Source organism: Plecotus auritus, assembly GCF_963455305.1.
Source record: "Plecotus auritus genome assembly, chromosome: 1".
Lineage (NCBI taxonomy): Eukaryota > Metazoa > Chordata > Mammalia > Chiroptera > Vespertilionidae > Plecotus > Plecotus auritus.
This window is the reverse complement of record NC_137770.1, coordinates 12,804,332-12,832,239: the sequence shown is the minus strand read 5'-3', so window position 1 is coordinate 12,832,239 and position 27,908 is coordinate 12,804,332. Positions and strand designations below refer to the sequence as shown.

The 27,908-nt window shown below is 48.1% G+C and overlaps 2 protein-coding genes across 3 annotated transcripts in view; both read right to left on the bottom strand.

Moving 5' to 3' along the window:
• FBLN5 (fibulin 5) overlaps positions 1–27,908 on the bottom strand; it is a 71,514-nt gene that overhangs the window by 37,333 nt on the left and 6,273 nt on the right. For both annotated transcript variants that reach the window (XM_080655471.1, XM_080655470.1), the window contains exons 3-4: positions 27,696–27,747; positions 24,097–24,351 (exon numbers count right to left, since the gene is read on the bottom strand). In XM_080655471.1, the coding sequence (XP_080511597.1) occupies positions 24,097–24,351; positions 27,696–27,747 (307 nt within the window). The remainder of the gene's footprint in view (positions 1–24,096; positions 24,352–27,695; positions 27,748–27,908) is intronic.
• TRIP11 (thyroid hormone receptor interactor 11) overlaps positions 27,702–27,908 on the bottom strand; it is an 87,266-nt gene continuing 87,059 nt past the window's right edge. Inside the window, exon 23 of the transcript XR_013959875.1 lies at positions 27,702–27,747. The gene's annotated coding sequence lies outside the window, so the exon portion shown is untranslated. The remainder of the gene's footprint in view (positions 27,748–27,908) is intronic.

Sequence of the window (27,908 nt, the reverse complement as noted above, 5' to 3'; positions counted from 1 at the left end):
TAAAATAGATTTGATTTTAGCATTTTTTTAAATGAGTTAGCACAGCAATATTAGGAATAAGAATAGCAACTGAACTAGATTCAGCAGAGATTTTAAAGATAACACAAAGAATGCTATGAAAAAGTTCATGCAAATTAATCTGAAAACTTAAATGGACAAATTCTTAGAAAAATATAACTACAAAACTGACTTCAGAAGGAGTAAAAAGTCCAAATAGTCCCCTAACTCTTAAAGAAATTATATCTTCCAACAAAAATCTTTCCACAAAACAAAAACCCACCAGATCTCAATGATCTTATAGACACATTCCAATAAACTTTCTATAAATAGGTCATTCTAGCCTTCCAGAGAATAGAAAGAATATCTCACTCTGCCAAGCTAATATATTGATACCAAACCCAGCAAGAGTAATGGTTTAAAAAGTGCCCGGGCACTTTGGTTAAAGTATAGTTCCAATACACCAAGTTTGCGGATTCAATCTCTGGTCAGGGCACATACAAGAAGCAACCAATGAATGCATAAATAAGTAAAACAGCAAATTGATGTTTCTCTCTCTCCCTTTCTCTCTTAGATACATAGGCGATAGATAGATAGATAGATAGATAGATAGATAGATAGATGAAATTTATTTTTTAAAACGAATGTAACAGGCTATATATATATATATATATATATATATATATATATATATATGATGAAAAAATCCTCAACAAAATATTAGCCAAACAAATTAGACTACATCATGACCAAGTCAGTTATCCTAGGAATGAATGAAAGGTGGTTTAATGAGAAAAATCTGTCAATGTAATTTCCCACATAAGCAGATTTTTTAAACATATGCTTATCTCAATAGTTGTATAAAAAGCATTTGATAAAATTCAATACTAGTTAATTTTTTTAAAAAATGAAAGAAAACGTAGCAAAGCTCATTCTTAATAAGGTAACATTAGACAAGATCTTTTACCATCAGGAAAAAGACAAAGATGCCTACTCTCACCACCTATATTCAATATTATTTTATAGGTATTAGCCAGTGCGGTAAAGCAAAAAAATAAATAAGAGGTATAAAAATTAGAGAACAAAACTCTCACTATTCACACATAGTGTGACTGTCAGAATAACCCAAAAGATTCTACAGACTAAGTATTGGAAATAATAAGAGAATTTCACAAGCCATCAGTATACAAGATCAATATTCAAAATAAATTGCATTTCTACATACCAACAACAAAAGGAACACTGAATTTTTTTAAATGCTATTAATATAGAAACAAAAAAATATAAGCTTTCTAGGAATGAGTCTAGACAAAGACTGCAAGACTTGTTTGGAGAAAATAATGAAACCTTATTGAAAGATATTTAAAGAAGACCTTAAAGGAGGGGGGGGGGGAGATTTAATGTTCAAGGATGTAAAAAAATCAATAAAATGACTATGTCCATTTTCTTCACATTTATCTAAATACTCAAGGAATTACAACCAAAATCTCAACAGGGTTTGTTTTGTGTGTTGTTTTTTCAAGGCACATAGCCCAAGAATATCCAAGACATTCCTGGAGAAGAAAATAAAGAACCCTGGCTTATTTAATAAGACTTATTATAAAGCTGTAATAGTGAACACTGAGTGACACTGATACCAAACCCAGCAAGAGTAATTGTTTAAAAAGGGCCCCGTCACTAGCTGGTTTGGCTCAGTGGATAGAGCATCGGCCTGCAGACTGAAGGGTCCCAGGTTCGATTCCAGTCAAGGGCACATGCCCGTGTTACGGGCTCGATCCCCAGTAGGGGGCATGCAGGAGGCAGCCAATCAATGATTCTCTCTCATCACTGATGTTTCTATCTTTCCCTCTTCCTTCCTCTCTGAAATCAATAAAAATATATTTTTTAAAAAGAATATGAGAAAAAAACATTTTAATTACTAGATTGGCAAAAATTAAGAAGTCCATCAATACCAAATGCTGGAGAGATTGTAGACCAACAGAAACTCTTAATCATTGCTGATTAGAATGCAAACTGGTATTCTGGAAAATTATAAAACATTATTTTGGGAAATTGCCATTTCCATACCTATAGCACGGCTCTATGGCACCCGAGAGAATATTTATAGCATCGTTCTTTCTAACAGCAAACATCTAAAACAATCCAATGTCTTTTGACAAAATAACAAATCAATAAATTGTGCTATAGTGTAGTCTCAGAGTGAAAAAGTATGAACTACAGCTACACACAAGAACAAGGATCAGAATCTTAGAAACACAATGTTGAATGGAATGAGCAAGTCTCAGAAGACCTTGGAAAAACACGGTGCCATCATGGAGAAGCCATAGGTTCTTAGGTTGGGTGCTGGGTTCTCCCATGTGCATCATTAGTAAGCTTCTGCTTGCATATGTTACATATCATTCTGTGTATATACCAAATATTGCACAAGTCCTTTCCACAGTTCAGCGCCTGGTTGACTAAGACAGACTGACAACAGCTACAACACATTCATAAATAATAGAATGGAGCAATCTTTAAAATGCTCTGGAAACAATTAGTCCTGCAGATTTTATAGGCACTAAAGGCTCTACTGCATCACTAGTAGTCCTGTGAAGTCGGCAGACAAAGCATCGTTATCCCCTTTAACAGATGAGAACATTGAGATTCAGAGTTTAAGACATCTGTCCAAGATCACACAGTTAGTGAGAGGCTGAGCTGACATCCAACCCTGAGATCCTGGGCCTGGCCCAGAGGATTTTCTATAGATGTTTCTCTATTAAACACTTGCAGGGAAGAGTCTAGTCCAGCCTTGGGCAAACTACGGCCCGCGGGCCGGATCCGGCTGTTCTATCCAGTTCTCTTGCTCTCCCCTCCGCTCCTTTACTTTGAATTTATATTAGTTCACACAAACACTCCATCCATGCTTTTGTTTAAGAACCCTCTGGTCCAGTTTAAGAACCCATTGTGGCCCTCGAGTCAAAAAGTTTGCCCACCCCTGGTCTAGTCTGTCCGAGAATGATTCTGGTCAATTTTCAGAATAGTGTTATCCAATTGCTTAAGATTTTCTTTCTTGGGCATAGGGCAGTGGTGTACCCCTGGACCATCATTCCAGTTCACAAGCTCTTAGAACTAGTTCTCATGCACTTTGTAAGTGACCAGTGGGACTTCTTTTTTTTTAAGGGAAGAAGTTACTTACTTTCATGACACATGTCTTGGGGTGATATATAGCTATGCATCTTACTGAGCATCTTCTAAGGTCACATGCTTTGTACACATTCTTTTAATCCTCACAAAAATATTTATGAGATAGGCATTATCCTCATATTACAGATAAGAACACCAAGGCCATTCCCAAGATTCACTATGATGAGGGGCCAGGAGACAAAGAAGGACCAACAGCTCTGCACATGTGAGTGGAGGCAGTTAGAGTGCATGACCAGGGGAAGCACATTACAATAAAATGGGAGCAGAAAGGCACAGGTACTTCGGTGTGGGATGATAGGGATGATGGTGGTTATACGTGGTAACAACCTACCATCTTTGTTTTTCCTAAGGGCAGGATGAGAAAGACAGCAGCACAAAAGATTCAAGCAAGGCACCAGACATTTCTTCTTTTTAAAAAAAATTGATTTCAGAGAGCAAGGGAGAGGGAAAGAGAAATAGAAACATCAAAGATGAGAATCATCGATTGGCTACCTCCTGCACATCCCCTACTGGGGATTGAGCCCAAAAAACCAGGCATGTGCCCTGACTGGGAATCGAACCGTGACCTCCTGGTTCATAGGTCAACACCCAACCACTGAGCCACACCATCCGGGCTAGACATTTCTTCTTGACTCGGGGCATTTTAACAGCTTGATATTTCTATGAAGAGAATTCATGGTATTATTCCCCTGACAGTTTATAATGAAAAAGAGTATTAGTTGTCTTGGTGCAGTGCGGGTACCGGCACACCCGAGGACAGGTGTGTACCAGAGATGAAGGCTCCAGGCCCTTCCTTTCTTGCTGGTGATCCTCTGATGTCAGGGAGGGCGTGTGCCCCATGTGCACTGGATTGGCAGTGAACACATCCATTGTCATCTGGCTGTTGACTCAGAATAAACTCAGGTGCTTCTGTTTCTTCCTTTTCCATGTGGAGGGGGGGATCCCAGGTATAGCTCTTGCCCTTTCAAAATCTAAACTCCCTCCACTTGGTAACAGCACCCGATTTTCCTTCGAGGGAACGCCTTTCCCCACACTGAGTGAATGTGTTCCAGGTAGCATTAGACCCACTACTGGCTCCAGGCTTGGACTTGTGACATAGGCTTGCTAAGTCAAAACCCCATGTGGCCCGTTGTGAGCTCGGGATGGGCCTGTGACCCGAGCTGGCTACCAGAGCTCAAACATAGCCTTTTGCTGGAGCTCCAGTGATCGAGGCATTCTCTCTGGGTTGGTCCACTGGTAAGAGAAAAGCCTGGAGCTGCCAGGGCCATTTCTTGAGAGAGCCTGCCTTGAGAATGAAGACACAGTAGGTACTAGATGGAGAGAGAAAAAACCAAGTCCAAACGATACCACTTGAGCCCTTGCATCCAGCCATAGCTAAAGCTAATTCCACTCAAGGACTTTTCAGTTATAAAAATAAATAATGTGGGCATGTAGTTTTTCTGAACTCTTGTGTTTTGATGTTTTAGTCTTATTTTTTGCTTTGAGCTGGGTCTCTGTTACTTGCAACCAAGAGTCCTGATGATAAATACGCTGAGAGTAAGTGAAGCGCCCCACAGTTTTTAGGAACCCTGGGGTCCTGATGCTGGCCTTCACTTTGCCAAAGTCAGAGCACCAAGAGCAGTAAGTGGATGTGTTTCATTTTAAAAGGTAAATATTGAGAAACCTGCTCTGTGTTCCTAGGAATCGCCGCAGAACACATCAGTCTAAAATAGCCCTTCCCAACCTTTTCCACGTCGAGGCAAACACACAGAAAATTCTAGAAGTGTGTAAGGCACAATGGAGAGAGCACAGGCGATTGGTCCAAGGACTCAGGCATCCCAAGCCCCTACCAACCATCCCAAGAGCCAACCAATCCCCAGCCACACCTCTCTCCCAGATGCCGGGTGAGTGGCGTTACTAGAGGAAGTAACAGTGGAAGGTGAGGGGATGTGTTTGGGAGCAAATCCTCAAGTGAGTCTCCTCTTAACAAGATGGGTGACCTGCCGTACCCGAAAGTACGTTCTTTATGCTCCATACACCAGGCTGGAACTAAGTGCTTTTACATTGTTAGCATTGTTTTTCAAAATCGGTCTGCCAGGAGCCAGCTGTTTCTGCACAGTCAGGCTTTCTGGGGCGTGTGGCTCTGGCTTCGTGGGAAGGACCCCTCGCTCCGCTGAAACTGCTTTTGCTCTCTGCAGCAGACCCAGACTTCCAGCCAAGAAACAAAGGGGCAGAAGGTCACCGGACTGGGGGCGGAGGGAGGAGCAGCCATAGAGCTAAGCCAAAAGAATGCCATTATTCAAGAAATGATTGAAGAGTTTCTTCAAGACCGGCCAAGGGAGTCATTCTCTTTGAACTCTGGGGGGGTGGAAGAATGCTGAGCGCCCAGTTTGCAGATTCTTCCATTGACCCATTGTGGTCAAACAAGAATAGAAGGATGAAAAAGAGCTGCTTTGCTTTATAAAGCCAGGAGCTGAACTTTGTCGGTGGCGGGTGCAGAGAATTGAAGGAAAGGCACCTTGCTGTTGCCGTCTTATTAACAGCTGCCTCTCCCTGGTTACCTGGCACCTGTCACCCAACTTTCCTAGACGGCCGGCCCATCAGCAAGCCACCAAGCATCGAACCTGCTGCTCTATGTGCCGCACAGGAGGTAAGGGAAGTGAGAGAATACAGGCACGTAAGACATGAAGCTCTCATGTGCCAGGAGCACAGACACATTTCTCATTCAGGCTAAGGTAGATGATAAGTGGCCAGCACAGGAACAAGCCGAGTGTTTGGAGAACTCGATGAGGGGTGGGGAGAGAATTCCAATGGGCTTGGGATGGGGTAATGAAGATCTAAGAAGGCCTCCAAGAAGAAATCGCATATGGCTTGGGTTGTTAAGGATGAGAAAAAAGCAAAGAAGCATTGAACAGACTGTCAAACTACAGCGGGAAGGCAGGGGAGGTTGTGGGGGGAAGGGGCTGTAAGAGATCAACCGAAGGACTTGTACGCATGCATATAAGCATAACCAATGGATACAAGACACTGGCGGGGGGGAGGTAAAGGCATGTACTGGGGGGTAGGGGAGGCCAGCGGGGGGAGGTCAATGGGAAAAAAAAAAGGAGACATATGTACTACTATTTGTAAAACTTCAAACAATAAAAATAAATTAAAAAAATAAACGTAAATTTAAAAAAATGGCATTCCCCGTGTCTCAGGTCTCAGAAGGGTCCCTGCTGGAGGAACAGGACTATGTCCTAGTTGTGGGCTGAACTGTATCCCCCCAAGTTCATATGTTGAAGTCAAATCCCTAGTACCGCAGAATGTGATTATTTGGAGATAGTTAGACACCTTTGAAAAGGTACCTGAGTTGAAATGAGGTGAGTAGTTGGATCTGCATCCAGTGTGACTGGTATCCTCCTAAGATGAAGGAGTTCAGACACAGAGATGCTTAGAGGGAAGACCATGTGCAGACAGCCTTCCACAAGCCAAGGAGGGAGCTCCGTCCCTCGCGGCCCTCAGAAGCTCCAGCTTCGCTGACACCTTGACCTCTCGGCTTCCAGCCTCCAGTCCTCGGAGACAATGAATGTCTTATGTAAGCCCCGTGTCTGCGGCACTTGTTATGGCAGCCCAAGTACACTCACACATTCTGTGTGCTCCCCAGCACCTCCCACACTGGGGACGGCCACCCAACCTTCCAGGGGGAAGTGAACACCCTGTCCTCCCCACGACCCCCGGCCGGTCTCAGCGCCGCTATTAGCATGCGTGTGGCTCATGCGCCTGATTCTAGAACCACACACACGCTTCCTCAGATCAGGAGGGTCAGCAGCCTGCCTGGAACACTATCCTGGGCGGTGGCCAGCCTGCCCTCCTCCTCACAGCTAAAAGCCAAGGTGCACCAGCTCCTATGGTCTCCACCACTTCCTACTTTATTAACCCTTCCGTGGCTCGTCTGCCTGCTGAAGTACCAGGGTCTGCCTCGGTTTTGTTTGTTTGCTTATTTTTCATCTTCAGAAAGCGGTAATGCTAGCAGCCAAATTAATTGTGCTTACAGCTCTTTCTGGAGCTTGAGTGTGGGAAGACAGAGCTCTGACTGGAGAGAAGACAGTGTGGCATGTCCACGTGGCTGGGTTGGGGGAGGATTCCTGTAAAACCAGAGCCGCGCTTGAAGACCTGAGGCCGACGGCACGAGCCCACTTTAAAAAGACACCTCCATTGACTGCCAGGACTCCCCTTATCCTCACCATCACCAGCCTGACCAAACTGCTTAGAATCAATACAAATGCACATGGGCAACAGAAGCAAAGATCTCAAAACTGCCAATCTGAGATCCTGTGTTGTTCACCTGTAGCCTCACCTTACCTCACCCCGGATGAGTCTCTAAGCTAATCTGATGAACCGCCCTTCTCTGCGAAGCCCACAGCGGAGCCGTGATTTGCCCAAGGTCAGTCAGCTTCCGAATCCAGCCTGTCTTCTTGGGATTAAGAATCCAGAGACTGTGAGCGGGATCCCAGCTCTGCAAATGACCTCTGAGGTGACCTTGGGCAAATTACATCTCATCAGCTTTCCCAACTGAACTGTCCCTGTCCTTCCTCTGTGTGGGCTGCCTTCACTCTCATGGGCAGAATTGGTTGCTCCCATGATCCTTAGTCCATGGTATCCATGAGGTGGTCTCCACAAGAGTTGGCACCTCGCCCCCCTACACACACACCACACACACACACACACACACACACACACGCACGCGCATGCACACGCACGCACACACATGCACACGCACGCTCCATATCCTATGAGCCCTTGAGGGAGCTGTATCCCCAACTGGAGAAGGCACTGTCAGCCGGCTTGGTCTAAGCTCACCATCAACACTCCTTGGCCACACTAATAGCTTCGGGGGATCTATAATCACCCCAGATTTTATCTTCACCTCCCCCTTGCCAGGAAAGATAAAATTTTATAGCTAAAACTCAATTCCAGTCCGGCAAAATCTCAACTTTGTTCTTTTGAAACCAAAGAGTCGGACTAGGCGCCAGAGGCCTCAGACACTCCAGAGTTCTGAAAATACCACTCCGGGGATTATGAGAAGTGCAAGCCAGTCGTAAAAATTTAATTCACTTACCTGGCAAGTTCCCAAGAGGTTTACAGCTGTGATGGCGGGACTGGGTCACACAGTTTGTTAGAACGTGGTGCCGACAAGCCCCAGATCAAGGTGTCTTCCCTCTGTGCCAATCTGCCCTTCCCAGAGGAACACCCTGAGCCACAGGCTCCGCCTGGAATGCCCACCCACCCGACCTGGGCTGGATCTTCTGTCATCTGTCCCCAGGGAGAAGAGCTAGGCTGGGGCTCCTCCCCACCTGCTGAAGGGAAGGTGGGTGTCAAGGTCGAAGCACAGCGCGGGCTGTGGCCAACGTGGGATCCATACTTGCTGGATGCCCTGCAGCTTGGCTGAGTAAACCCTCCTTGAACCTAGACCGTCCAGTTCATTCACCTGGGATTTTATCAACGTCATCCATGCAATCTATACACAAAATTAACATCCATGCAATCTATACACAAAATTAACATCCATGTAATCTATACACAAAATTAACAATGACCCGTAGAAAAAGCTCGAGTGTGAAAAGAAAGAAAGAGGTAACAGGGGAGAAGAGATCCGACCAAGTAACTCCCAGGATTCCTGGCAATGTTTGGTCTTCTTCCCCTTTTACAGGAGGGATGATTCTAAAGCAAGGAGTCCAGACTGAGTCTTCAGACAACACTCAGCAGCAAATACTAATCAAGCACCAGTGATGGCCAGGCTCTAGGGAGGCCGCAGAAACAACGGGAGACACGGACAGGCAATAAACAAATCAGCCAATGAATGTATAAATTAGTGGAACAACAAGTCAATATTTCTCTTTCTCTCTCTCCCCCTCCCTCTCTCTCTCCCCTTCCTCTCTCCCTAAAAATCAATAAATAAAAAAGAAAAATTAAAAAAAAGAAGGAAATCTTGCCATTTGCACCAAAATGGAGAGACCTGGAGGGCATTATGCTAAGTGAAATAAGTCAAAGAGCATATGCTTTCATCTACATTAAACGAAATCATTAAAACAACAAAACACAAACTCACAGATACAGAGAACAGCCTGGTGGTGGCCAGAGGAAGGGGGTCAGGTTTGGGGAAATGGGTAAAGGGGACCAAACAAACTCCCAGTTATAAAATAAGTAAGTCATGGGGTGTCACTTACAGCCTGGCGACTATAGTTAATAATTCTATGTCGCATATTTGAAAGTTGCTGAGAGTATATCTTACAAGTTCTCATCACAAGAAAAGCTATTTTTCCGTGTGTGGTGATGGATGTTAATGAGGGTTACTGTGCTGATGCTGTGTATACAAATATCAAATCATTATGCCGTATACCTGATTAATGCTGATTATACCTCAATATGAATTAATTAACTAATTGATTAAAAGACAGTTGTCACTCCGTGGTTCTCAAAGTGTGGCCCCCAGATCAGAAGCATTAGCATCCCTTGGAAATCCAGGCCCCAGCCCAAATCTACTGAATCAGAAACTCTGGGGATGGGATCCACAATCTGAGTTTTCATTCTTCCCGGTGATGTTACACAGGCTCGAGTTTGTGAGGATGAGGGCTGTGAGGGAGCGTGACTGTGGGGTCACCGTGGGCAGGCTGGGCAGGGATGGACTCTTCAGGAAGGTGACATCTAAACTAAGCTGAGGCCTGAACGAAGAGAATGAGCCAGCAATGTGAAGAGCCAGAAGAGCGGTCCAGAGGGAAAAACAAGTGCAAAGGCCCTGGGGTGTGGAGGAGCCTGGGATGTCTGAGGAAGAGAAAGGAGGCCAGTGTGGCCTGTGAACAACAAAGAGCACTGGGACATCTTATGGGAAGGGCAGGGTCTGACAGTCAGCAAGTCTGCCCTCGGGTGGGTCTCTCCCACAGGGAACTGTGGAGGCTGGGGCAGTCACACAGCCCCGGGGCAAGTGTTCTCTAAAACGGGGGAAACGGTGGGAGCCTGCCTACTGGGTCATCTGAGAATTCAGTGGGTTAGCGGATGTGGAAGATTGGGGAAAGGGAGAGGCAGTGTTCAAGTGGGAATTATTAAAATGAAGGGAGTCGCTTAAGGATGTAACCACGGAATCCAGCCTCCCACAACGACAAGCCAACAGACCACAGGCCAGCGCCACGTGGTCCCTGGCCAACGCCTGTTCTCTGGAGCTAATGGTCATTGAGATGATTCTTTAAAAGGGTCTGTTAGGAGGTCTGAGGTGGGACATTTTCCAGAAAGGCCTGATAGTGGAACTCTTTTTTTTTTTTTTTTTTTTTTTGAGAGAGAGAGAGAGGAACAGAGGAAAGGAGGGGAGGAAAAAGGGAGAGAGAGACATCAATTTGCTGTTCCATTCATTCATGCATTCATTGGTTGATTCCTGTATGTGCCCTGACTGGGGATCGAACTTGCAACCTTGGTGTATCGGGACGATGCTCTAACCCAGTGGGTGGCAAACACATTAGTCAACAGAGCCAAATATCAATAGTACAACGATTGAAATTTCTTTTGAGAGCCAAATTTTTTAAACTTAAACTCCTTCTAATGCCACTTCTTCAAAATAGACTCGCTCAGGCCGTGGTGTTTTGTGGAAGAGCCACACTCAAGGGACCAAAGAGCCGCATGTGGCTCACGAGCCGCAGTTTGCCGACCACTGCTCTTGCTCTAACCAATTGAGATACCCGGCCAGGGCTAATCATGGAACTCTTACGTTTCCACCCTACCGGTCTCTCTAAGAGGATTCTTGGCTTCATAAGGAGTTTGTGTTTTACTCCAGCTCCTTGCAGACTCTCCCAGGTGTTATTGCTCATGGGACCAGGCCACGTCTTATCATCAGATACACGCCCTCCACTGACGCCCTTTCCTAAAGGGACTCCGAAAAGGGCTCATCTCTGCCTCAAGCTTAAAGGAAGGCTCTGCCCAGCACTCTGAGAACATGGAAGTGATGCCATTACCAGGTGGCCAGTCACCAGCCCCCAGAGCTTAGACTAAATGCAAAATCTCTGCCTCCAGGAGCTCCTCTTCACCAGGTGGTAAGATTTTCACATCCCAAGTGGTCAGGGTGGGGCAGCCTTGGGGACGATGGTCCAGCCCCTCTTGTATAGATGAGAAAACGGAGCCAGAAAGAGAAGGGACTGGAGCCACAACCACCCACGGAGCTGGCCGCAGTGCTAGGATTAGATCAAGACCCCAGTTCACTGGGCCCCTAAACTGGGAATCTTCTCCAAACAGATGTCAGCACACCACTCTCCCACTCCACAGCCAGCGCTCACAGGACGAAGCCCGAGCCATTGGCACGGCATTCCAAGCCCCCAGAGTCTAGCTCCTGCCAAGTTTCCTAGCCCCCGCTCTCACTCGATCCTGCCCCACCCCCAACCCAAGGCCGCGCTGCAGCCACGTACTGGGCATCCTGAATGGGCAGGTGACCAATGGGCTCCTGACCAAGGCTGGCCCTCAGTAGCATTCCTCAATGTGCCGGGCAATTACTTGCCTCCATGTCTTTGTCCACATTATCCCCTTGACCCAAAAAGCCCTTCCTCGTCTCCCACATAAAAATCCTACTCAAGCCTCCAAAATTCACATCAAGGCCATCCTATCCATTCCCAGAGCAGAATCCCCATTTCCTGCGGGCGCTCCTTCAGCACCTGGCAATACTGCTCTCGCCACCCTTCACACTCCGGCTCCTGCGAGACTCTGGTGAGGTATGTACATCCTCCTCTCCCAACCCCCACTCATATCCGCTCAGCTGCGAGATCCCGAGGGAGCGACAGTCTCCTTCATCTTTAGATCCCCTTCCAGCACTTGGCAGTGTCTGACACAGAGATGTGCTCGGTGAGTAGCTGTTTAACCAAATGACGCACAGATGTGTACCACCTGTCTCTGAGGAAGGCTTCTGTGACCATGCCAGCCAGCGCCCGCAGAGAGCCTCGTACCTGCTTTGGTCGCTGCCCCATCCCATTGGGCTAGAGCTAAGGTGATGTGTTGGGATGTTTCCTACCGTCCCACCCCGACTCTTGGCAAGAGAATGTGAACTCCCCAGGGCAGTAATGATGCCTGACAGATCGGTGTGCACAGCACAGACCCCAGCCCATACATGGTAAATGAAGCAACCCAGCCCATTAGTAATAATAAACTAACCTATGTGGACGCCTAGGACACCATCGATTTCTCTTGCTCATCGGAATCCTATACATACAATTCACCACGGGCAGCTTTCACAACGGCGCGCGAGACAGAAAGTTCCTGCTGGATCGAGACGTTAAATAAATAATCGCCAGCGTCTATTTATCAGTTACGGCGCGTGCTCCAGAGAACACAGGATGGGACGCTCGGTTACTGCTGCGTTTGCTCTGAATTCACCGCTGGTCCCAGCAGCCCAGTCCCATCATGCCTCCTGTGGTCACAGTGGCCACCTCTCACTGAGCTCAGAGACGACTCATCTTTCTCCCCAGCAGGAATGAAGCAAAGTCGGGTTTTCTTTGTGTGTGTGTCTTTCCATTGTTTCATATACTCTCCCTCCAGTTAGGACGCCCTGATTCCCAGGGGAGCTATTGAAAATGCCAAGTTCTTACTGGTTGCGGATGCAAAGTCTGTTCTGTCTGACCTCACTGATGCCTGGGGGATGTGTTAAGACCTGCGAAATATGTGGAGCTCATAAATCAACTCTGGCTGGGTTTCTGCAAATGTTCTAGCTTGAAGGAAAGTCAGACAGCTCTGACAAGTACCCAAGCCTCACTGCTTCCTGGGCCCCAGCCCGTGCCGGCCCCTGGAGCCCGTGGATGCTGGCGGCTGGGGCAGGGCCCAGTGCTGGGTGTCCCCATCTCCCCTCTGGCCTGGCTCCGACAGCTGGAGGGGAACGGGAGGTCAGTCCTTGACATCCAGTCTGATGTCTGGGGCCCTCTGGAGGGAAGGAATCCTGTGAATGTCCTTTCTCTGCCAGCCCCCAAGGAGATGGCCCGGGGACCCTCCCTCAAGCATGTTCCTCTGTTTCCAAGACAAACAGGAGCCTCAAGCTGGCTGTGGGGCAGAAGGGGTGCCAATGGCATGTCATACAATTGAATGGCGCCCCCTGGAGTTGTGCAAGGAGCTGGCCCTGGCTGGAGGCAAATCCTTGGGAGCCAGTCCCTCTCAGGGCAGGGAAACGAAGCCCTGGCCTCAGGGTGGGAAGAGCACAGCCCCACGGATTTCCCCTCTGGCACATCCCCAAGGGGAAAGGGCTGCGGAGGTGGGTCCCTGTAAAGCTCATCTGACCAGAAGGTTCCTCACAGGCATCAGCTTCTCAGCCACAGTGTGAATTCAATTCAGTTCAGCACTCACTGAGTGCCAGCGGCGTGAGGACCCACGCTGGGTGTGGGCACACGTGGTGACCATGGCTCTGGGCCACAGGGTACTCAAGGAACAGGGAGACCTTGGTCCCCTCTTGGCTCCCAGCAAGAGGTAGGGGGTGCTTCCAGTGCGTAATGAGAGATGGAGTGTGGAAATGAGTGAAGACTCCCCTCTCATTTGCCCACCTCTCCATTCATTCATCCATTCATTCATTCGGGTGATAATCACTCACAGAGCTCATGCTGCCAGGGGCCAGGTGCCCGCAGCCAAGGAAGCCTCTGTCCACTGCCCAACCCTTGGCACCCACGCCCGGGTGAGAGCCCGTGGGCACCTGCCTGCCATCTGTCACACACCTGGGGACTGCCCGGAAGCTGTGGCCTTGCTGCCTCCAAGCAGGAGACCAGCTGGGGGCTGGTCTTCCAGGGGAGGTCATCTGATTCAGGGAACTCTCTGATGAAGGTTCAACCCAGCCCACCAGCACTTTCCCGTCACAGCCTGCCAGGCGAGCGTGGTCTGGTGTCTGTCTTTCTGTCTGTCTGCATGTCCATGTGTCCAGAGAGGCTGGCAGCCGATGAGAGAAGAGAATGAATGGACCCGAGTCGCTACTTGGCATTCACAGAGCTCAGAAGGCCCCAGAGAAAGGCTCCAGGGAGCCTGTGTGAGTGGGTCAGAGTGGGAGAGGGGAGAAGGGTCAGGTCAGCACATGGTCACAAACTAAAGGGCAGTCCCTCTCCTTCTCCCTCCCCCAACCTCCCACCTGGGATAAGCAGCCAACAGCACCCCACTCTCAGGGCAGGGGTCCGTAGATGTGAGCAAGTAGATCGCTGCCCTCCTACGGAGGGGCTAGGGGCATGGCAGCAGCGATGGGGAGGGAGCGCAGACCTGACCGTCAGACACACAGCAGATCCTTTCCTAAGCCTCGGAACAATCCCACAAGGCATGTACTAGTGTCCTAAGGGTTTAATGCCCTGAGCCAGGCACCTGTGAGGGGGTGGGATTCGAACCCCAACATGTCTGAATCTAAAGCCCATGCCTTTTCCACAGCATCATACCATCTCCCACTACATCCTGGACTAATAACCCACTCCCTCCAGGTTCTTTGGGAAAATAAAGAGCCCCTTTCTTTCCCTAGCAGCAGATAGTATAACTCGGGCCTATCAGAAGATATTTACATGTGGCTGTTGTCGACAACATTAGCCATGATTCCTAACTTATTGTTTGAATTAGTTTTATTGCTCTCATGTGCACACTCTCCATAACACTAATATTTTGCATTCATATGGAATTTTTACTTCTTCATTTCATTGACTCCATTCCCGATAGCACAAAGAACTCCCAAATCCTCTGTTTCTGGCATCACACCGGGTGGGGTGGGAGTTGCAGATGCCTTGTGGACACCGTCCACAGAGCAGATAAGAAGGGGGAATATCTTACCTGCTACCAGTGTAGGCACAGACCCTAAGCCAGCAATTCTGTCCCGGACTCACCAGTGGTGTGCTCACCCCACTGCCATCAAAAGGACGTTTGAAAAGAAATCTATGGAAACAGCCCAAGTGCCCATCAGTAGATGAGTGGATAAAAAAGCTGTGGTACATTTACTCCACGGAATACTATGCAGCAGTAAGAAAGAAGGTTCTCTTACCCTTTGAGACAGCATGGAGGGACTTAGAGAGTATTACGCTAAGCGAAATAAGCCAGTCAGAGAAAGACAAGTATCACATGATCTCACTCAGATGTGGAATCTAAAGAACAAAATAAACTGATGAACAAAATAGATCTAGAGACATAGAACCATAGAACAAACTTTGGAATCTCAGAGGGAAAGTAGGAGGTGGGGTTGGGGGAGGTGGTGTGGGAGGGTAGGAGGGTGGGAAGAGATCAACCAAAGAACTTGTATGCATATATGCATAACCCAGGGACACAGACAATAAGGTGGTGAAGGCCTGAGGCAGGGGACTGGGGCGGGCTAGAAGAGGTCAATGGGGGGGGAAGAAGGGGGCATGTGTAATCCTTTCAACAATAAAGATTTTAAAAAAGAAAAAAGGAGAAAAGAAATCTACTAGCCTTGAGGAGAAAAGAGAAGGTCCAATCACCCTCCTCTGTTTCAACACATTTGGAACCATTGAGCCTCTTTCAGAAGCACCAGAACGTGCCCCTCCCACTGCAGGAAAACACACCTGGCGAACCAGTCTGCAAATGAGCTGGGCCCTGGCCTCTGAGGCTGTTTCCAACCTGGCAGGTAACACGACCTCTGTCCTCCAGCGGGCACTCTCTGGAGACCTGGTCATGCACCCACGTTAGCCAGAACCTTCCAAAGCCGAGCTCAATTTTGTCCCGCCGTTGAAAGTCCTTGCCTCTTGCAACACCTCTTGTTTTCCACACACAACTGGCTAATTCCAGAGTGGAACATAATTAAAAGAAACGCAACCAGACCAAGGAACATAAGGTGAGAGCCAAGAAAAATTTGTAGGTCATTGAGAAAATTGCCGTGCTGGGCACCGGGGAAGTGCCTACCACACAAAGGCCCCGAGGCTGGGCGTGCCCCACCAGGGGTTCCCACTCGCTGCAGGCCAGGGCCAGTTCCCAAAACAGCTCCAGCTGTGGGTGGGAGGGGCCCACAGCTGGAGAACAAACACAGTCCTGGCAGAAGATGCCACTGAGCACACGGGCTGGTTAAAACGCAAGTAGAGACAGACCACAACACTGAGCGATCCAGATGACAATGAGTTAACAGAAAACCCGGACTGTCTGGACACAAATGCTAGCTTCCCTACGGATTGGCAAGATTTAGAACAGGAGAATGTTCTTGAGCTGGAGGGGACCTAGGAGCTGTCTGGTCTGGGGAATTCAAGCCTTCTGTGTGCATGCTATGAACTTGCCTTGCAGCCGGGTGAAGCTTGTGGGCCCTTCTCAGAATACTGCTTCTAATTATATACCATGAAATTCATAGGATTACAAAAGAAAACAGTAATATTGAAAGACAGTTATCAAAACACTAGAGGCCTGGTGCACAAATTGATGCACCAGTGGGGTCCCTCGGCCTGGCCTGCGGATCAGGCCAAAACTGGCTCTCCGACATCCCCCGAGGGGTCCCAGATTGCGAGAGGGTGCGGGACAGGCCCAGGAACTCCACTGGTGCATGATCAGGGCCAGGGAGGGATGCAGGAGGTTGGCCAGCTGGGGAGGGACTGTGGGAGGGCTCCAGGGCATGCCTGGCCCGTCAAGCTCAGTCCCAATCAGCTGGACCCTAGCAGCAAGCTAACCTACCAGTCGGAGTGTCTGCCCCCTAGTGGTCAGTGCACATCATAGTGAGCGGTTGAGCGGCCTTAGCATATCATTAGCATATTACGCTTTGATTGGTTGAAAGGACGATCAGATGACTGAACACTTAGCATATTAGGCTTTTATTATATAGGATATCTGTGATATAATAATATATCTGCTTCTTCATCAGAGCATTAAACAACATCGGCAGCAGGTCTACTATCTTCTACAACTTGCAGTAGGGGTAAATGAGAATGATATTTCAAAATAATATTTCATAATGTCAAATCTTCAAAATATTTCAGAAGAACTGCTGCAGCTGCAGTGTGATTATACACATATCTGTATTTCTCTTGTTAATACTGTCCCAGATACTGCTAAAAATCCTATAGCTTATTGCCTATATCCACTGAAGGTAATGCTAAGTTTCATTAGAAGTTAGTGCAGGGAAAAATATATGAAAATAAATCATCAAAATTCTACCCACAGACCCTAGACTAAGACCCCTAATTTCCTACTATCCCTTCTTTCTGCAAATAATAAAATGTAGACCAGAAATGTAGACCAAATGACTTTTTAAATGTCATACAGCTAATAAATAGCAAATCTGGGATCAAAGCCCAGTTCTTACTGATGTCCTGTCCTAAACTGATGCCTCAATTTAGGCTTAACATTTTTTTCTTTTAGATTTTTTGTGTTTAAACAAAATACATTCTTTTTAACAAATTTAAACAATGTGGGAATTACATTTAAAAATAAAGTTTCCACCTTTCTTAATACAGTACTATCTAAGAATAGACAGAGGGACCGGAGCCCTGCTCAAAGTGGACCAGCAGCATCGCATCACCAGGGAACTGGTGAGAAATGTGGACCGCAGGCCCCGCCCCAGACCTGCTGAGTCAGAATCTGCATTTCCCCAGGTGCTGACTCATGGGCACATGACAGGCCCAGAAGAGCAGCTGCAGATGATCCCGGGGTCCCTTCTCTGCTGAGATCTCCTTGGAAGTATAAATCCCCCCAACCCCTAATGTTGAAAAGTGACAAGCATTCAACCCTCCAGCCTCTAAAAGGCATATGCTAGTCACTCTAATCCCCCGAGGAAAAAAATAATAACAGAATAACAAGACTCAGAGTTTGCAATAGGAGAATGCATCATGGGGTGGTGAGATCTGAAAGGATGAAAACAAAATCATAATAACTGTTCTTAACCCTTTCCGCACATGAGCCAGCCTCCATGCCAGGCGATTCGCATCCAATATCTTGCGGAAGTTGCCACTGTGATCCCTGTTTACAGATTGAAAAACTGAGGTTCAGAGAGGCTCCGCTGCTTGCTCACCATCCCAGCCAAGGATCAGAAAAGACCTGAAGGGAGAGGGGCCGCCCGAGGAGTGGGGCTGCACTTGAACAAGCTTACACCCGAGCAAACCCAACTGTGCAACCCCCACCTCCGTCCTGGGTCCCCCTTCCTCCCCAGCCTGCCCTGTTCCAAAGCCCTCAGCAGCTAAAGATCCCAGGAGCCAGGGCTTCCTGCATTTTCCTCCCGGTCTTGTCCCGAGGACTTGGTTTCAAGTTACAGCCCAAGCCCGTATGAAAATCAAAAGCAAAGCTTGCAGGGCCTGTGACATCACTGGCTGGGGTCTAGGTATTCCTGTCCTTGTCTTACCTGCCGGGAACTACTTCCACCGTTTTGTTTCACAATTTAAACAAACACAGGCATGGCTGGTATTTCAAAGCAGAACCTGACTGATGTCTTTGTAAAGAGCTGAACAGGGCAAGGCCCTGCAAGGTGGGTGCATAGCAAGCTCAGTTTTAGGGTGTTTTAAAGGTTTTCAGGAATTAGGCCTCCACTCCTTTTCAGACCCTGCGAATCTTCCCACGGGTTAGCATCTCCGGCCCCTCACTGCCTCCTCCCCGAATCCTTCCCCTGCGGTATTTCTGCCTGACACTCCATGCAGACCCGGATGAGGCATTTTCACATGTTACTGTGAGGTAGGCATTGTCGTACCCATTGTCCAGACGAGAAAACTGAGACCCAGGTCTCACAGCTCAGGCGTGGCCTAACCAAGGGGAGAAGCAAGGCCTGTCTGACGCCTAGATTCCAGGCTTCTCCCCTCAAGGTCGCCCCGCCTTTTCAGGAACCCATCTGCGGTCACCTGGTATTTCAGCTGCTTGTTTGACGTCTGCTCTCCCTTCCTTGACAGTAAGGTCTGGAAAGAGCCCCGGACTCCCTGCCCCCTCAGTGCCCAGGCCAGAGCGTGGCACCAGTGGGGTTCTCTACATACATTGGTTGAATAAATACCGGTTGGCTTTCAGAGAAAAATGACTCAGAAGAAAGCCCAGCAACCATCCACCTTCCGAAAGGATTCACATGTGTTCCTTTCTGTCCACTTGGGCGCTGTGACCAATGAGCGAACCCCAGGCTGGGAGAGTAAAGATACTGCGTTATCACCAATGGCCAGTAAATGGGTGCTTTCTCAACTACAGAACATTCCGTGCACGGTAGTGATGGGATGTGCCATTGCCAAGTTGATTAGAAAGGACAGAACGAAGCATGTTCACCCAGAGGTGACACATTGAGCCCTCAAGGAAACGAAGTCAGAAACAAGTGGCATCTGCATTTAGGGACCTACACCAAATGCCTCAGAGGTGGTGAGCTATGAAAGGAAGGTTCCTGAATGGGGGTTCAGAGCCAGGGTGCCCCAAGCCCTCGGCTCAGCTCACCCTGAGCCCTCAACACCGATGCTGTTAATCCCACCCCACCCTGCTTCCTCGATGTCTTGTGGCCGGCTCGGCACCCTTTGCAGGCGTTCGATTTGGCCTTTTGGCTGGGCCTCGGTTGTGTTCTGGGTAGGCAAGGCTTCCTTCCAGCAGCCCTCCCCTCCTTTGCCAATTAACCATGTCCTTTCGGCTCTCCATCCCGAGAAGCTGGTCTCCAGATCTGCCAAGGGTCCAGGATCCGGGAGGTACTCTAACTAGCCAGGAGTCCCACCGTCCTTGTGGAGGTGGCCCTGGTGCTGGGCACCGCCAAGGCAAGAGGCCAGTTTTCTAAATAACAGAAAGTTTTCTTGGCTCCTGGGTCACTGTTCACTCTGTCTGCAAGTGTCCCGACTGATCCAGATTTACAACTAAGGGCTGATGGGCTCAACCCAAACTTTGTTTCAGAAGGAGCAGGGTCTAGTCACCTTCCACGAGGAACCCATAACAGAAGTGGAGAGGGAAACTCAGGGACCCGGGTGCCAAGTCTGGTCCCGCCCGACCTGCAGAAACAGAACACGGGCTGATTGGGGCAACAGGGAGGAAATTGCTTCCTTGAAAGTGGGTCCAAAACTCAGAAAAACATAGCCACAGTGAAAGGGGATGTCCATTTGCTTCTCTAAACTCTTGTGTAGACTTTCATAGACTTAGGTGAAGAATCCAGGACATGGAGGGGACCAAGGAACAGGGAGATACCAGGAAAGCAGTTTGCCAAGAAAATTAAACCTGAACTGGATCAGGTCTCTGGATGTAACTCTTTTCTTTTTTTTAATATATTTTATTGGTTTTTTACAGAGAGGAAGGGAGAGGGATAGAGAGTTAGAAACATCGATGAGAGAGAAACATCTATCAGCTGCCTCCTGCACACACCCTACTGGGGATGTGCCCGCAACCAAGGTACATGCCCTTGACCGGAATTGAACCTGGGACCTTTCAGTCCACAGGCTGACGCTCTATCCACCGAGCCAAACCGGTTAGGGCTGGATGTAACTCTTGCAGCTCACAGGGACGTGGTGGGATAGAGGCACATGCTAAATGCCACCACAAGAATGCGATCGGCTACGCCCCAAATGCAGGAAATTCTACAGGACAAACAACTCAGCCTCTTTCAAGTGGCAAAGGAAACAAAAAAGATTAAGAGGGAGTTAAGAGGGTTGTCAACCAAATGTAATTTGTAGACCTTGTTTGAATCTGATTCAAACCAAGCAACAGAAAAAAGACATTTAGGGACAATCAGAGAAATCTGAACACTACCTAGATATTTAATAAGGAAAAGGAACCGTTGCTGATGTTTGTAGGTTTGATGACAGTACTGTGGCTAATTTTTTTTACAAGAAACGTTATCTCTGAGAGATACATTTTGAAGGAGATAAGGCTGAAATTAGACCAGTGGTCGGCAAACTCATTAGTCAACAGAGCCAAATATCAATAATACAACGATTGAAATTCCTTTTGAGAGCCAAATTTTTTAAACTTAAACTTCTTCTAACGCCACTTCTTCAAAATAGACTCGCCCAGGCCGTGGTATTTTGTGGGAGAGCCACACTCAAGGGGCCAAAGAGCCGCATGTGGCTCGCGAGCTGCAGTTTGCCGACCACTGAATTAGACAATGCTTTAAAGAAATCCACGAGGTGAGGGCAAAGGAGAAATGAGGCGGGGTCTATACTGACAATTACTGAAGCGGGGCATAAGGAGGTGTGTGTTCATTTTGTTCTCTCCGCTTTCGTCTAGGCTCAAGGTTTTACAGAACACAAATGTTAATTACAAAAAAAAAAGAAGAGAAGGCCCTAGTTGTTAATGATGGCTCCAGTACTGATTCTCTGAAAAACCTTTACTCTGCTGGACCTCAGTTTCCTCATCCAGAGCCTGAATGGGTTCAAGTGCTGGCTTGACCCATCTTCTTCACCTCTCTGAGCTTCACATCGTCAGCGTCCAACAGGAATAACAGTCCCGCCTGTGGGGCTGCGGACAGGGGCAGGTGCGCGTTCCTATGAAGGGGCTAGCGCGCAGCACTCGACCAGTGCTCACGGTCATTACTGCTGCCGCGGTGGCTACTGCTGTCTACTCTCGTTTTGAGGAGGAGGTGGGAGAGGCTCCTTTGGAGATCTGGTCCTCCTCTCTTAGAACACCGAAGTTTCAGAAACGTTTCCCAACTCGTCCAACCAGACACCGCTCATCCCACGCTTCCTCCACAGGACCAGACCTGCGCTCTGGGAGGCACCGACATTGTCTTTCTCGGGGCAGTGACCACAATGTCCCCTCTCGGGTCCTTCCCCCTCTTCGGCCACCTCTGTGCCTTGCTCCCATGTGGCCGGTTCCCAGGCCCACCTCTCTCATCCCTCTTCCCAGAGGGAACAGTGCTGGAAAGAAAGACTCCCTTCCCTGTCCCTCCCTTGCTCCTGCCCAGGAGGCCATCCCTTTCAATGCCCAGAAGGACCCTCTGTAAACCAGGAAACGGTGGGGTGGAGTGAAGGGAAGTTAGAAAGAACGCCGGACTTATGAATGCATAATGCTGAATTTTCTGGAAATGGACGGGCCCAGTGCCAGTCCCCACTAGGGTTCCTAGATTGTATTTTCCTTACAAAAGGGCCATTATGAAGGCTCCACATCTTCCATGTGACAGGTTTCAAGCTGTAAAACCGCATGCCATCCTAGGGACCAGGAGATGAATAGGTTTCCCAGCCATGTCCTCATTCTCAAGGGCACTGGGGTCCTGGAAGAGGTCTGTAGGAGACAGGGTGACGTCGGGGAGTCCTGGGCGCTTCCCAGCTGCTCCGCAACAGGGGCCCGTGAGATCGCCCAAGACCTCAGATAGTGCTGACCCTTCTCCCCTCCTCCACTCAGATTCCTCCTGAAAACCTGGAGCGCTCCACCTGTCATTACACCCCTTCTCCACTTCCAGAGGTGCACAGGCCCTGGGCCTGCCCGGCCCCACAGGGGAGAGCTGCACCCCCACCCCAACCTCGCTTTCTCTGTACTCGCTTTTGAGATCATTTCTTTCTACAGAGGCAAGCGGCGCATGGTGCCGTTAGGAGAATGGAGACTGTGGTTGTCAGGACAGTGGACTCCCGTCCTACCTCTGCTGCTATCTAACTCGTTGGAGTCCACATCCCCTTTTCTGTAAAGTGAAGACGCTAAAGTTAAGTTGTAAAGTCCCTTCCAGCTACAACATCCGTGGTTCTGCTGCTTGTTATAAGGAAGTGTGTTCCTATCTTCCCCACCAAAGCGTCAGCCCTGACTTGATGGGGCCCCACGCTCCTTCCCTCTGCACAGTCATCTACATTCCAAGTGACCATCAACCAGCTCTCCCCCACTGACCCCATTCCCCTGATACCCCACCTCTTGAGACAGACCAGAGAAGTTTGGGTTCAGGTGTATCCACTATTCCCTTGTAGCTCTGACAGACGCATTTGCATGTGATTTGCATGTATTCAAATATAAATGCACTCATTTGCATGAACATATATAAAAGACATTACAAAATCACCACACAACCTCTAACAGTTGGTTATAGCTCATCACTCCAGAACCCTGAAATGGGTCCAACAAAAATCTCACTAAGTAGACCGATGTTCTCCTAAACTTTTGGAGTAAAGGAAGGACATATTAGAACTTCACAATTTTTATCACATCCCTTACATTTTTCTATTTCCTGCATATGAGTTATACTCCTCAAACCATATTGGTAAAACAGGATATGTATCTAATTTATAAATATGCTTATAATGGGGCTCTAGGTACAAACAGATTTTGTAGATGAGGTACATGGAGTCACCATCACTCCATTTCCCAAAGCTGGAGACAGTTGCAAAGGTTCTGGTCTGACCACAGCCAAGTGACCAGGGAGGATTCCAGGTAACCCTCTGCCAAGGTCACCCTGGCCAAGGGACTACCACAGCTCACCAGGGCATCCATCACACCACTCACAGCTCCCTTGGGACCTCAAGGCAAACGCCTTCTCCCAGAGACCTACTCATGCTACAAGCTCCCATCAGGGCATTGGTCCCCACTCAAGGAACCCACGTTCTTTCCAGACCAGTTGGTCTTGGCCCTCGAAGCTTCTTTTATTTCAGGAGCATACATTCCATTCACGGCGAGGGCGATGGAAAGAAAGCGCTAGTCCTTTCTCGATCTCATTCTGGGCTTCACTTACTAAGTTTGACAAGTTGCATTTGTTATTGCACAGGGAAAATATGAATCTGGTCTTTAAACAGATAGAGGATAAATAGATAATATCAAAAGATAGATGGATAGATGATAAATAGGTAGATAGATAGGTAGATAGATGATAGATAGATAGGTAGATAGGTGATAGATAGATAGATAGATAGATAGATAGATAGATAGATAGATGATAAGCAGGTAGATAAATTGGCTTTTTGGAGAACTGTCAATGACACAGTAAACTAAACTACTCCTAGGTGAAAAAACGATGTAGAAAGTAAGTCATTGTTTCACGGGTGCATGGAAGGGCAGCTAATAACCTGTCGGGGTGAACCTGCTGGATTAGGGCGCGGCCTTTGCCAGGCACAGTGGACAGGGGGCCCAAGGTGCTGGGCTACTCACCCACACACTGGTTGCCTTCATCCATCTGGAATCCAAAGCGGCAAATGAGAGGCCTGGAAATCGTGGGGTAGTTTGGAGCCGGGAGCGGTGGGGCAGCTGCTGGGTATGGACCTGAGTAGGAGGTGGAGTAGGGGTTCGAGTAGGGCCCCCGGTACACTGGGTTTGTTCGGGGGATGCACAGGTACCCGCCGTTTTGGTTCACACACATCATGTCTCCTCGGCAGGCCTCAGGGATGGTCCGGCATTCATCGATATCTGGAAGGCCACAGAAAGGACGGGCGTCAGCGGCCCCTGGCCACACTGTGCACGGGGCTCACTGAGGCAGAGCCGCGGAGAACCCCAACACTTCACCAGCATCGGCGCCCAAACAGTGCCTGGCTCATCGCCCGCAGGTACTCCCAAAGGTTAGCCACGTTGAGTCAAATTGACTAGCGTCACCCAAACATCAGCCATCAAATACCACCACCACGGCCTTGGCCTTATCCACAAAAACCTGTATGATCGTTCTTAATACTTAAAAAAAAATGAACCCACATTTGAAATTCGAGTAAGCATATTTTTAAAACTTTTACGTGACTGCAGCAAATGAAAAACACCATCAATTAGCATAAATAGAAGGTAACAGTACAAATAAAGATATAACTATTGAAAGAAAGAGTTTATCTGTGGGCATGGCATCTTACTTTGGTGTGCCCACAGGATACTCAGGAAACACTGGGATACACCTAAGAATCGCTCCCATTTCCACTCTGAATAACAGCTGGGCCGGAGAAAGTGTCCCTTGCTTCAAGAAAGACAAGGCTTGACCGAGAGCTGGTTACTTGTGAAGAAAGTGGAGCCTTACTTGAAAGTCAGCTCACACCGCGCCAGCAACAAGGCCCATTTCCGGCCAGGCTGGTGTTCTGCTGGCTATGCCTGGAAGGGGAGGTAGGTGCTCTAGAAAACCTGATTTCCTGGGCCAGGCCAGGGCAGGGGAGGCCTGCACTCTGGCTCCAGCATGAGCAGCTGACCTGCCCCCCACACTGGGCCCTCTCGCTAGCCTTGGGGGCCGCTCCCTGTGGGGCAGGAGGCTGGGGGAGAGATACCTGACAGCTCCGCCCAGCCATTTCACCTGAGCAACTCGCACCAGCTCCCAGCTTGGGAACGAGAGATGTTGAGGCTCTGAATGCCCCATTCAGTAGCTGCAAGTCTGAAATCACCCATAGAACTGGTGGGTCAGCAGGCCCAGCTGGCATGGCTCAGGGGTTGAGCGTCGATCTATGAACCAGGAGGTCATGGTTCCATTCCCAGTCAGGGCACATACCCAGATTGTGGGCTCGATCCCCAGTGTGGGGCATGCAGGAGGCACCCAATCAATGATTCTCTCTCATCACTGATGTTTCTATCTCTCTCTCCCTCTCCCTTCTTCTCTGAAATCAATAAAAATATATTTTAAAAAACAACAACTGGTGGGTCAGAAAAGATGGGTGCTTCCCTTTTCTGTGCCCCTGGGCATAGCCTCATCCTCTTCAGACCTAGGTTTTCCAGGGCAGGGTTTTAGTCCTCACCACTTATCATTTTTTTAAACCATCTATCCCCCCTCTGGTTATCTGAGCTGACGTGAGCCCAGGAAAGATACATGATTTGGCCTAAATCAAATATAATTAAAAAGCTAAATATATATCTGAGGCAGGACTGCCTTATTCTTCTCATGTATCCGATGCTCCATCCACAACAAACTATTCTCCACTCTCAACGTCCTTTCCACCCCTGGTCTTTGCTTATGCTGTTCCTTCCACCTGGAATACCATTTCTCAGGCTGCTACTCCTTCTTCTCATTTATAATCTCATATATAATTGGATATATATTGAACTGGATATATCTAGATAGGTGATAGATAGATAGATAGATAGATAGATAGATAGATAGATCCAATTCAAAAGGAGGATCCTCTCCTCCTTTTGCAGAGCCCATCGCTATTGCCTCAACTTGGTAGAGTTCACTGCACCCAGGTGTACCTCTCCCATTAGATGGTGTGCTAGGAGAACAGCCCCCAACACGTCTGTCCCAACCCCATGGTTACATTAGGTTACCTGACAAAGGGGAAGTAGGTAGCAGATGGAACTAATGTTGCTATTCAGCTGACCTTGAGAGGGGATCATCTGGGTGGGCCCATTGTAATCATGTGTAAGCCCTTAAAAGTGGAAGAAGAGGCAGAAGGATTGGTCAGGATGCAACAACGGAAAAAGAAGAGGTTAGAAGCTTGCGAGGCACTTAGCGTGGTGCTGGCTTTGAAGACAGAGGGAGGGACCGTGAGCCAAGGAGTGAGGGAGGGAAACTGGAAAGGGTCCTCAGCGAACAGCCACAGAAGACAGGTGCCTCAGTCCTACAACCACAAGAAACCAAGTCTGTGGGAAAGCAGGATGGGAGTTCCTCAAAAAGTTAAAAACAGAACTACCATCTGATCCAACAATTCCACTTCTGGGCATTTATCTAAAGGAAATGAAAACAGGATCTCCAAGAGGTCTCCACACTCCCATGTTCATGGCAGCATTATTCATCACAGCCAAGATGTGGAAACACCCTAAGTGTCCCTCTGTAGATGAACGGATAAAGAAGATATCACACACACACACACACATACACACACACACACACACAGGAATATCATTCAGTCGCAAGGAAGAAGGAAATCCTGCCATTTGCTACCACATGGGTGGATCTTGGAGGCGTCATGCTGAGATAAGTTAGACACGGAAAGATAAATGCTGTGTAATCTCACTTATATGTGGAATCTAAAAAAGCCAAACTTAGAAACACAGTGAGAGGAATGGTGGTGGCCAGGGGCTGGGGGCGGAGGAAATAGGGAGAGGCTGGTAGAAGAGCCTGAACATTCAGTTATAAGGTGGTAAGTTCTGGGGACCTGATGCACACCCCTGTGATTGTCGCTAACAGTGCTGTATTGTATGACTGAAAATTGCTATGAGAGTAGCTCTCAAGCGTTCTCACCACAAAAAAGGAGTGGGAATTACATTATGTGATGGAGATGTTAGCAAATGCTGTGGTGGTAATCACATTATCACATTGCAATGTATAAGTACATCACATCAACATGTTGGACAGTTTACCCTTACCAAAGTTATACGTCAACTCTATCTCAATTTATAAAAAGAAACTCAATTCTGCCAGCAATACACATGAGCGAGGACATGGACTCCTCCCCCCGCTCCCTCCAGGAAGGAACAAAGCCTCGTTGGCACCTCAGTATGAACCTGGCAGACCTCTGTGGAACGTTTGACCTCCAGATCAGTGACATAATAAATGTGTGTTCTTTAGGCCACCAGGTCAGTGGTAATTTATTATGGCAGCCATAGGAAACTAACACAGATGGACAGCTCCTTGGAAACAAGAGTCAATTCTTACTCATCTTTGCCCCCTCCCAGGGCTTATGGTTAAGGTGATGGGCACAGAGAAGGTGGTGGATGGAAGGGTGTCATGGACCTCATCTGTTCCGGGGCACTGATTTCTCCCATGGGCAAGGCGAACACAGACTGACAATCCTAGACAACAGTGTCACTGAGCGTCCCCACCCAGCGAGGGGTCATCTGTGGCCTCTTACCTATGCACTGTCCCGACGGGCGGTCCAGGTCAAAACCATTCGTGCACTGTTGCTGCGGAGAGAGAGGAGGAGGCAAGGTCATTTCACTCACTCATTTTTGTTTAACTGTAAAAGCATTATAATGGCATCACAGAAAGTTCAGGAAATACAGTCAAGGGGGGAAAAAAGCAGCCATAATACTAATACTTGTATTATAATGTCTATTTCCCCTTC